The sequence below is a fragment of the Leopardus geoffroyi genome, chromosome A2 (genome assembly GCF_018350155.1).
Source record: "Leopardus geoffroyi isolate Oge1 chromosome A2, O.geoffroyi_Oge1_pat1.0, whole genome shotgun sequence".
NCBI lineage: Eukaryota > Metazoa > Chordata > Mammalia > Carnivora > Felidae > Leopardus > Leopardus geoffroyi.
In genome coordinates this window covers 158,521,965-158,534,034 of record NC_059331.1, presented here as the reverse complement: position 1 = coordinate 158,534,034, position 12,070 = coordinate 158,521,965, and the positions used below count along the sequence as shown (strand labels likewise).

Sequence of the window (12,070 nt, the reverse complement as noted above, 5' to 3'; positions counted from 1 at the left end):
ATACATGTTTCCCAGGATCCATGGTCTTCCTGGACCCCAACTCTAATTCTTTGAGTTCTTGAAAGATCTCCAAAACTAGTTATTAGGTCCTACACGTGGGTGGTACGCTTGTCTTAAAATATGCTGACTTGAGCATGAAGCCACCTTATCTAAAGTAAAAATTCCCGTTCTTCCTCCACTCCGGTAAAGTCAGAAATAGAAAATTCATTTCAAATGTCTTGGCTCTTGTATGTAATTTTCCTTTTGTGCTTTTGTGGGACCGCATTCTGATTTACATGTTCTCACAGTATGGCAGTGAATCTGTTTCTTTCTTAGGTGGATGTGTCCTTTCTTACAGTGTCTCCACTTACTTATTCATCAAACACTTTGCTGTCTTGTGTTAGGCATTGTTACCCGGGCTGTCACATTGGAACCAGAGGACACAGCCTTTGGCTTCGTGGACTTTAGACCACTTATTGTTCCTCTAAGAACCATACAGGTCATATTGGTGCTTGGTTAACATACTATTCTTTTAAAATCATGGTGTCTTGGGGCACCTGGGTGGCCCAGTTGGTTGAGTGTCCAACTCTTGATTTTGCCTCAGGTCATGATCTCAGGTTCTTGAGTTCGAGCCCCACTTTTGGCTCTGCACTGACCGCGCAGAACCTGCTTGGGGAGTTTTCTCTCTCTGTGTCTCTCTCCCCCTTCTCTCACTCATATGTGCTCTTTCTCAAAGTAAATAAATTTTAAAATAAACAAATAAAAATAAAATCATGGCGTCCCTCTGACGAAATGTTATTTAAGCCTTTTTCTCATGAGCTATTGTAAAAACCTGAAAACCAATACTCCCAATATTTTTAATTAAAAAAATTTTTTTTAATGTTTATTTGTTTTTGAGAACAAGAGAGACAGAGCATGAGCAGGGGAGGGGCAGAGAGAGAGGGAAACACAGAATCCAAAGCAGGCTCCATACTCCGAGCTGTCAGCACAGAACCCAACTCAGGGCTCAAACCCACGAACTGTGAGATCATGACCCAAGCTGAAGTCAGATGCTTAAATTGACTGAGCCATCCCAGTGCCCCCCAGTACTCCCTATTTTTCAACGATTTCTGTTTTATTCCAGATAGAGTGATTATTATAGTCAGTTTTTATTGCTTGTAAGGTTTTCTTACAATATTTTAAGTTCTTTCATACTTCCTCTTCCATGATGAATATACCAACTTTGACTATGTTGATGCATTATAAGGTTAGGATGATCGCAAGAAGGCAAGTAGGGTCAAGGGAAGAGACAGTGCCTCCAGCTCTGTTCTCCGGGAGCCTTTTGGTACCTGCTCTGTGCAGGAGAAGGTTACTCCACCCCTCTCATTCTTTGCAGCCCGTTTTCACCTTTAGTCTTACATAGAAGGAAAGCAGCATGGTAATTTTATATACAAATATCCTGGAAATATATTTTCAACGAAAGGGGACCATTTAAATGAATTACACTTTAGTTACAGGAAATGCTATCTTGAAAACGTTAAGTGAAAAAATAACATCAAACTACAGGTAACAATCACAAAAATGTTAATATAACTGTAATAATACCAAAAATGATAAAGACAATAGAAGAGTAGCTAATACTCTGCAAGCAGGCTCTGCACCGACATGAGGCTCAATCCCACAAACCATGAGATTCTGACCTGAGCCGAAATCAAGAGTAGGACACTCAACAGACTGAGCCACCCGGGCACCCCAGTAGCTAATATTTTTTAAGCAATCGCTATGTCACGAACAGGTTCTAGATGCTTTACACTTAATTCTTTTAATTATTTCATCAAACCCCACAGCAACCTTATCAGGTGGCAAACACCATCCAACTTTTCCATGTGACCATAAAAATGAAGTACTGAGAGTTTAGGCAACATTGCTAGGTTCAGTAAAAAGATGATACCCATCCTCAAGACACTTGGATTCTAATGGTGTGACAAACCTGTGAAACAGGCGTGGTGTCTGTCATGAGCCGTGTGTTACCAGGGAAGACGCCACAGGTTCACGACGGGATTCCACCAATGGTGAAACCAGAGAAGATTCCACATGGAAGAAACACGTGAACAGAGTTGTAAAGAAAGGACTGCCTAGTTTTTCGAGTGAACAGGCAGATGGGAAAAAGCCAAAAAGAGTTGGTCTCAAAATGGGACCGCCACCCACCAATTATGTGACTATGCACAAGTAGCTTTAATCCTTCATCTGAACAACAGAAATGATATCTACCATTTCTTTATGGCTTATCAAGTAAAATACAGTTGATTGAGAGCTCTTTTTAGTTACTAGATACTATTCAGTTATTGAAAACTCTTTAAATACGTGACTCTCCCTTTTGCTTCGCTTTGCTTAGGTAGATGTAATTGTGACCTTGGGAGGTCTCGGTGGGCGTTTTGACCAGATCATGGCATCTGTAAGCACCCTGTTCCAAGTTACTTGCATCACTCCTGTGCCGATCATAATAATCCAAGAGGAATCTCTCATCTACCTGCTCCAACCAGTAAGTGAAGAATAAGTATAATGTCAGCACATTGCTTCCATAAAACTTCTAACATTTGAGTAGACTAGAACGAAACATGAGCCTAGCGTGTGTCTTTGAATTTGACACCTGAGGGAAGTTGACCATGTTTGCTTCATTTTATCATGCCCCGAAAAAAAAATTGCATAACTTTTCATTAAATTGACAAAGAATTAAATTTAGCCCTTTTACATTTTGAGCAGCTGAATGTGAATGCCACTTGAGAAACATCTCAACAGAGGAAGCCCAAAGCTTGGCAAATATTTCAAACGGAATTCTCATGTATTTTCAGTGCTGTCGTTATAACTGGAAACTGGATTTGATTTTGTTAAGCACTAAAAAAAAAAAAACCTTTAGCTTTTACTCTTCATAAGTTGCCTGCTTATTAATTTCACTGCTTCAGAAGATATTTCTAATGATTAATGTCATTCACTTCCCTGATAAATATCATGGAGATTTTCTATCGATCCAGTGCTGAGAACAGAATCCTTATTAAATAAACCAGTTTTATAAGGTTGATCAGTGGGCTCCTCTAGAAAAGTAATCGTTTGGTAATGTTTTTAAAAGAGTGGACAGTTGGTGTTCTTCCTTGCCTCTCACTGTCATGTGCTGCTTACAGCGTTGCTCCTGCCCCATCTGCCAGTCTCCCTCTGCAGCATGCCGTTACCTAGAAATTGTTGTTTGGTTAATATAGTGGGTATCAGGCACACTCCCTGCTGTTCAGCCAGCTTTGCATTTCTTTTTCTGGCTCTTTGTATTGCCTAGCTTTGTTGTTCTCTGGAAAACTTCCTAAGAGGTGTGGAAAAGGAGCTGAAGAATTCAGTTTTCAAACTCCATACTCTCCATGGATTTAGTCAACGAACAGTTTATGAAGTGCCTGCTTTTTTTTTTAATCTTTTTTTAACATTTATTTATTTTCGAGAGACAGAGACAGAGCACAAGCAGGGGAGGGGCAGAGAGAGAGAGAGAGAGAGAGAGGGAGACACAGAATCCGAAGCAGGCTCCGGGCTCTGAGCTGTCAGCACAGAGCCTGATGCGGGGTTCGAACCCATAAACTGTGAGATCATGACCTGAGCTGAAGTCGGACGCTCAACCGACGGAGCCACCCAGGTGCCCCGGGAGTGCCTGTTTATTGCAGTGCTAGGCAGTTGAGGATTCAAAGAAAATACTGACATGATCTTTGCTCTCTAGCACATGTCCAGTGAAGAAGTCATTAATAAAAACATAAGATGTAAAGCACGAAGTTGAAAGATTATATAATTTGATCATACGTGCAGTAAGGGAAGTCCACCCAGGGGCACTCACATTTTATTCACTCCGTTAACTCAACAAATACTTATTGGGTACCTGCTATGTGCCAGGCACTTACCAGGGATACAGAAGCCAACTAAAGAGACAAAAATCCCTTGTTTTCGTGGAACATACATTCTCTTGAGGTTACAGTGCAGCAGAATCCTCCAGGATGAGTGGATGTTTGCTATGGGAGATGATGAGAAAGTGATTTAAGGCAGAAAGGAGCCACTAAAGAAAGGTGGAGGCATAAGGTACATTGTAGGATCTGCAGGTAATTCTGCACAGCAGTGTGGAAGATGCTAGAAGATAAGACTAAAAACTACTTTGATTGTGAAGAGCCTTGAATTCTACACAGTGGAGTGTGGACTTTTTCGCTAGAGGTTATGGGAAGTCATTAATAGATTTCACTTAGTGGTATGATGTGAGCAGATATGCCTCTTAGATTTCTAATTGTGTATTTGTTAAATACCTATAATTTCCTAACAGTTTCTGAAGGGTTAAAGTTTCTACCATTGTGAATCATTGAGCTTTATTACATTATATATACTATATTGATGATTTGATGGCTAAAGTAGTCAACCGTAACTTGGCTGTATGTAGATATTCTAGTTAATAGATTACAAGTTAGTTGACACTGTACTAAAATTAAAAAGCAAATTAAAAAATAAAATTGGAAGATTAACTGGTAGAAAAAAATCATATCTGAAAAATGACTTTTGCTCTTAAGAGCTTTTCAGTGTTTCTGGTATTCCCTACTATCACTGGAATGTGTATGATTTTGGACTTCCTAAAATGCGTTCAGCTTGAGATTCCTTGGATTTCCGCCCTCTGCAGATGCTGTCTGTCATCTGTTTGGGAAACTCTCAGCCATTATCTTTTCAATATTGTCTCTGCCCTATTCTCCTTCTCCCTTCCTCTGTAACTCTGCTTAACTGTACCTAAGATGCTCTAATTGTATCATGTCCATCTCAGCACTTCTCTTTCATATTTTCTATGCCGTAACCTCTCTGGGCTTCACTCGGAAGCTCTTCACCTGTGTTCCACATCACCCTTCTGCTTCAGCCATGTCTGTTTTGCTGCTAAAACCATGCACGGTGTTTAAAATTCCTGCCATGATTCTTCTTTCTTGTATGCCTGTCCTCTCGTCACTGTTTCAAGATTCTTTCTTAAAACATAATTGTCATACTTATTTTATGGTCAAGAATAATTCTAGTACCTGTAGTTCTTTGTAAGCCCGCTGTCTTTTGTATTCATTTTTGCTTCTGTATTTTGTCAACTCGATTCCTTCTGTGTGTTGTGAATTTTGGCGATGACCTTATATTTCTGGGAACTTTCCTGTGGGAATTGTTTGAAGTGTGAGTTAAAAGTGAGTCCAGGGGCGCCTGGGTGGCGCAGTCGGTTAAGCGTCCGACTTCAGCCAGGTCACGATCTCGCGGTCCGTGAGTTCGAGCCCCGTGTCGGGCTCTGGGCTGATGGCTCAGAGCCTGGAGCCTGTTTCCAATTCTGTGTCTCCCTCTCTCTCTGCCCCTCCCCCGTTCATGCTCTGTCTCTCTCTGTCCCAAAAATAAATAAACGTTGAAAAAAAAATTAAAAAAAAAAAAAAAGTGAGTCCAAGGGGGAGTTTAGAGCAGACTCCCAACCCAGTTATTCACAGGCATTAACAACTCAGGACATCTTGCTGGAGACTTTTTGATCATCTAGGTGGTGTGAATTCTGAAGGCAGTATGTCGCGAGTTTGACTTCCGGTTACAGGGACTTGCTCCCTCTTCTCAGCTTCAGGGTGCCTGGGTTTGGTCAGGGTTTTCCTGGCGGTCCGGTGCAAGTGTTATTTATATTCATCTTACACTGAGAGTCTCTGCCTTATCTGGTGCACTCTCCTGCACTCACACCTTGGGCAGGCCTTGGGCTTTGTCTCCTGATGACTTTCTGTACTTGGATGTCTTGGAAACCAAAGCTCAAGTTCATCTGCTTTGGTAAACACCAAGTATTTCAGAGGTGAAAGTTAGATGTTGTTTTCAGTCCAACCTTAGTTTTTGGCTTCTGAGTATTCTTAAAACAAAAGAAAAAAAACACAGATGTTTGATGCATTTTAAAAGATTCTTTTTAATTTTTTTCTAGCACTTTTTATTGCTTTAAGTTGGTCAGGATGCTAATTTATCATAGTGTCTCTGTAAGGCAGGTCTTACCCTGCCTGTGTTGCAGGAATAATTAACTCCCAATCTCAGAGGTTTAACCGAGATTGAGTTTTTAAAGTTTTTTTTCTCATCAGTATCTGGTCTGGTTTCGGCGGCTTCCTCCATTTTATATCTAAGCCAACTGGAAGAAATTGCAGCATCTGGAGGAAAAGATTGCTAGAAAGTGGCACTGCATGTTTTTAAAGGCCAGGCCTGGCCATGTTTATATCACCTTTGGTGGGAATACAGTGACACTCCCCGGCCCACTGCAAGGCCTTCTGGGAAAGGAAGGCGGTGGTCGGGGAAAGGAATCGCTTTGTGAGCACAGAGCGCGGTCTCTCTCAAACCGCCAGCAACTGAAGTTGGGGATGAAAAGTCTGGAATCGTGACCTTAGATCATTTCTAGGAGTATAATTTTTTTCTCATTTATACCATATGTTAAACTTTGATTAGTTGTTAAAACAGAATCCTCCTGGGGCACCTGGGTGGCTCAGTCAGTTGAACGTCCAGCTGTGGCTCAGGTCATGATCTCACGGTCTGTAAGTTCAAGCCCCACATCAGGCTCTGTGCTGACAGCTCAGAGCCTGGAGCCTGCTTTGGATCCTGTGTTTCCCTCTCTCTCTCTCTGCCCCTTCCTCACTTTTGCTCTGTCTGTCTCACTCTTTCTCTCAAAAATAAATAAACATTAAAAAAATAAAATAAAATGAAAACAGAATCCTCAGTTCTCCAAACATAATTATCATTGCAAGTGTACCTGTATAGCCTACGTGCCCCAAAACAATGCCTTCTGGATTCTTTCTGGTCATTGTAATTGTGTCTCATTTGCCTCTCCTAAGAAAGTAATTATTACATAGTGTGGGGCACAAAGCTCTGCATGATCACACCCCCTGTCATGTAGAGGGGTGATGGTATTTAGCGTAGACTTCTCCTGTTGCTTTACCAGTCCTGGCTTTGCTCCTGTTTGGCACTCAGTTCCAGAGAAATCTTCCCAGAGATACATACTAGGTTCCTGCTTTTCAGTTGCTTTTAGGAAGAGACCACTAAGACAATTTAGTGATATAAATGCAAAAGTCAAAATGAGTGTGTTTGAGGATTTAGGATATGAACCAATCTTAAGTTGTATTGTATATATTGTATATATATTGTATCCATGATCCCTCCCTGACTTGAGCTCTGTCTCTTTCTCTCTCTCTCTTTCAAAACTAAATAAACATTTAAGAAAAATTGAAAAACTAGGGGCGCCTCGGTGGCTTCGTCGGTTACTTAGCCAACTTCAGCTCAGGTCATGATCTCACAGTCTGTGAGTTTGAGCCCCACGTCAGGCTCTGTGCTGACAGCTCAGAGCCTGGAGCCTGCTTCGGATTCTGTATCTCCTTCTCTCTCTGACCCTCCCCTGTTCATGCTCTGTCTCTCCCTGTCTCAAAAATAAATAAACATTAAAAACAATTAAACGATGTCTACAGTTACTGTTCGTTAACAGGATTGATCATAATCATCATCACGATGGACAGAAGAAACCTCATAACTTGAAATTGAAACTGTTTTCAAATATTGTGGAACTAGGGCCCAAGAAAATCAATCCAGTATGCTTCAGTGCCAAATAAAGAATGGTTAAAATTTTTTTAATGTATTTTTTTAATTGAAAGTCAACAAATAGCTGTTTTTGAAAAGGAAGTTAACTTTGGGGCTTTTACAGGAAGCATCTAATTTGAGCTTCATAACAATACCACAAGGAAAGCAGGACAGATAGGACTCTATGCTTTCTACTACATTACATTTCTTCTTTCTTGGGGCTAGTGGACTAACATGCAAATAGCAAGCTCTTTTTAAAAACTTTCTTTTTTAATGTCTACTTATTTTTAAGGGAGAGAGAGAGAGAGAGAGCGAGAGAGCATGAGCAGTGGGGTTGGGGGGCAGGGGCAGAGAGAGAGAGAAACAGAATTGAACCAGGCTCTGGGCTCTGAGCTGTCAGCACAGAGTCCATCGTGGGGCTCGAACTCAAGAACTATGAGATCATGACCTGAGCCAAAGTCGGATGCTTAACCGACTGAGCCACCCAGGCACCCCAACAAATAGTGAACTCTTACAACAAGTTACAGTTCATAGGCTGGTGATTATCCATAAACAGTGTTTTACTGAGTGGCCAGTTGATGTGTGTATATATGGCTGTGTGTGTGTGTGTGTGTGTGTGTGTATGTATGTATTATCCACAACATTATTTTCAATAAGATAAATTTGAGGTACACTTTAAGGGTATATCCCACGTTGTACCCCTAAATTAAAAATAACTGAATTTTCTTCAAGTATGACAAAATCTACATACAACAAGAATTTTTATCATTTAAGAAGATTAAGATTACCTTTGAGCTTTGCTAAAATACATCAAAAATGGTAAAAATTCAATGTAAGTGTTAATTATTATGAGTATTATTTTTCAGAGCAGTGTTTTCTAGAATTGATTCTATAACTATAGATTGTCTGACATTGAAGATAATAGGAGACATGAGACATGGGAACTGTTTTTTTTTTTTTTGATACTTGTTTTGGTGCTGTGCTAGGCTAAGAGAACTCATCTGTGTGGTTTTTTTTAATGTCTGTTTTTGAGAGAGAGTGACTGAGTGTGGGTGGGGGAAGGGCAGAGAGAGAGAGAGAATGGGACACAGAATCTGAAGTAGGCTCCAGGCTCTGAGCTGTCAGCACAGAGCCCAATGTGGGGCTTGAACTCATGAACCTTGAGATCATTCCCTGAGCCTAAGTCAGATGCTTAACTGACTGAGCCCCCCAGGTACCCCTCATCTGTGTCTGTTAAGTGGCTAGGATAGCCCTAGACCATGGGACTAAAACATGCCTTTTTTGATCTTTATTAAAAAGCCACCCCAACCCTCAAATCATCTTAGCATTTCTGTAATAATCTACGTGTGAGACTCTCGAGACTGTTATATAAATAAGTAAGCATCCTCCATTCATGGTTTTTAGGGGCTGACCTGTGTGTCCAGGAGCAGTTGCCTTAGGGTTGTCGGGGTTGGTCCAGCCTGAAGTCTTTGGTCTGCATTCTCTTTTGAGTCCCCTTTCTCTGACTCATTTTGCTGACTACAAATTGAATTTTTTTTTTTTTAATTTTTTTTTTTTTCAACGTTTATTTATTTTTTGGGACAGAGAGAGACAGAGCATGAACGGGGGAGGGGCAGAGAGAGAGGGAGACACAGAATCGGAAACAGGCTCCAGGCTCTGAGCCATCAGCCCAGAGCCTGACGCGGGGCTCGAACTCACGGACAGCGAGATCGTGACCTGGCTGAAGTCGGACGCTCAACCGACTGCGCCACCCAGGCGCCCCTACAAATTGAATTTTAAAACAAGGAGACAATAGTGTAGTTCCAGATCTTTATGTCGATATTTATATATATGGGCAAATGTTTGAAATTTTTTAGCTGGTTGATTTTTAAACATATAATGTCTTTTATATTATGTTTTGACATACCTCACTTGCTGTGGGTCAAAGTGTCATCATGAGTGAAAGCCTCAGTAGGGAGCATTTACTTTGAAGGAATGTTCAGTCTGCCAGTTTTTAAATAGAAAATTAAAAATAGAATGCATAGTGGCTCCTCCCTTAAAAGTAAGCATTCCTCTTTTACTTCCAAAAATATCTTCTTAATAAGGCATCACGACCTTTTACGAGCAGAAGGTTTTATGAAATCAGTGAGAGACATTTTCTACATGAAACGCCACTGATACCAATTACTAGCGAGACTATATTCCTTATGAAGACAGTTGGGTGCTCCCAGCCATCTTTGTCACGCTAACCACGCAGTGTGGATGGTTCCGGGTTTCTCATACATACTTTCTCATTTTCTGGTCCTGTGCTTCTCAGGAGTACAGAAACATTAGCTTCTGTACACTGAGCATAAATTATCTTTTATCTGCAAGTTTTATGGCAGTTGGTAATACAAGTTAATAGGATTTATGACCAAGAAATGAGATGTCCAAGAGTTAATAAGGCGTGCCTTATACATTATCCTAAACCTTGTTCGGTGATTCCTAGTCAGGATTCCAGTATCTGATGCCGGGGAATGGTGTTACAGAGCCGACTTCTAAATATGTTGTAAATATTTCTTCCTCATGATCTCCATCATGTTTACTGCTGCTGGTTTTTTCTCCCACTAGAACAATCACTTGCTGTTTAAATTTCTGACATTTTATACATTAGACGTTTGCAGTGCTGGTAATGAATAGGATAGAAATATGTTAAGAGTCTGATGGAAGCTGGATATCCGTGATGTGACTTTGCCATGCATGGTGGTTTCTGCTGAGGACTTGAGGGTGTGGGATGTCCACCCACATGTACACATGTCCAGGATCGTCTCGTCAGTGTTAACACCAGAGAAGTGATTCTCAGAATATAAACTATATGGTAGCATAGAACCATTAAATATTAGCGTAAATAGTATAAAACCATGAAGATCGTTTTATGGATGAGTAATTGCAAGGACTTTAAGTGATTTGCCCAAGGTCATACACAGCGTTTCTTTGAAGGAAAAATGATCCTGAAAATGCATCTCAGGCAGCAGTGGTCTGAAAAGGGCCACCAGGCATTTCCTTTCTACAGACGGGCTGCCACATTGAGCCCTCTAGTTCCTCTTCCATGAGGCAAATTGCCAACACCCGTTCCTTCCTCTGCCTTCCGACCGCCTAAGCTTGCTTTTCTGGGAAAGTTCTGCCACTCAGCGTCTGACCTAAACACTCGATACCTTCGAACCGTGTCCTTGCATTACTCACTCGTTTTCCCTGCCTTGTCTGCTCTGCTGTGGCAGGCGGCACCTTCTCCATGTGGAAAGCAGACAGACACACATCTTCCCGGAGCATCCTCCTCTTTTCCCTCGCTTCAGACCTTGCCTGGCTTTCTAGGGCCCATTCTCTCCTTCTCTTCTCTTCTCCTCTGTGTGCTTTTCTTCTGCCCCTCCACATTGTTTAAAATTATAAACCAAAAACCGATCCTGTTCAGAACACTGGGTTAGCCTTATTATGTCATTACGAAAACATGACATTTTAATGTGCACTAAGACCAAAAAATTCTAGAGCTATACAGTTCTCATTTTTCTGAGCGCCCTGATGTCCTCTTTAGATTGCCATAGAAATATTTCCTCTGTGGTTTTATCCCTGTTTAGTTAAGCTTATTTTATGTAACTGAGGAGTTAAACCACACATTCATAACGAGTTAATTCGCAGGTGTTGTGCTCTGTTTTGTTGATTTGTAGCATAGAATATTTGAACAGCAAACATTCTTCAAACACCATTAGGTAGTGGACACTGTGGTGGGCACCGACAGTGTGGAATTAAAACCCCTTGCTTCTGGGGCGCCTGGGTGGCGCAGTCGGTTAAGCGTCCGACTTCAGCCAGGTCACGATCTCGCGGTCCGTGAGTTCGAGCCCCGCGTCAGGCTCTGGGCTGATGGCTCAGAGCCTGGAGCCGGTTTCCGATTCTGTGTCTCCCTCTCTCTCTGCCCCTCCCCCGTTCATGCTCTGTCTCTCTCTGTCCCAAAAATAAATAAACGTTGAAAAAAAAATTAAAAAATAAAATAAAACCCCTTGCTTCTGTTCTACTGCTCACGGTTCAGCAGAAAAGCCAGCAGTATAAACTGCAAGATTCAGAAATCTGTTAGAAGAAAACACTGAGTTAAAAAAAAAAAAGTGAAATGTAATATGGGTCGCCTGGGTGGCTCAGTTATTTAAGCATCCAACTCTTGATTTCGGCTCAGGTTGTGACCTCACGGTCGTGCCATCAAGCCCTCCATCGGGCTCTGCGCTAGGCATGCAGCCTTCTTAAGATTCTCATCTCTTTCTGCCCTCCCCCTCCAAAAAAATTTTTTTTAATTGAAAAAAAAAAAAACAACAAAACACTGCTGTGGGGATGACATGGAAAAAGCATCTCATCCAGATTGGGGACAGGTTGGGGACAAGTTGATCATGTAGATAGTTTTCCAGGGGAGGTAATATCTGATGGAGAGGTAGGCAAAGAGATGAATAAAGGGATTAATGTCATGTGCAAGGCAGCCTGAGAGAATTTGGCACATTTGGGGGAACACCGCGTT

At 41.4% G+C, this 12,070-nt stretch overlaps 1 protein-coding gene across 12 annotated transcripts in view; it reads left to right on the top strand.

Annotated features, from left to right (window-relative positions):
- Positions 1-12,070, top strand: part of TPK1 (thiamin pyrophosphokinase 1) — a 359,845-nt gene that overhangs the window by 220,268 nt on the left and 127,507 nt on the right. For 10 of the 12 annotated variants that reach the window (XM_045496016.1, XM_045496020.1, XM_045496026.1 and 7 more), the window contains one exon: positions 2,354-2,500. The exons of the other annotated variants lie outside the window; for them this stretch is intronic. In XM_045496016.1, coding sequence (XP_045351972.1) covers positions 2,354-2,500 — 147 coding nt within the window. The remainder of the gene's footprint in view (positions 1-2,353; positions 2,501-12,070) is intronic. 12 annotated transcript variants of the gene reach the window in all.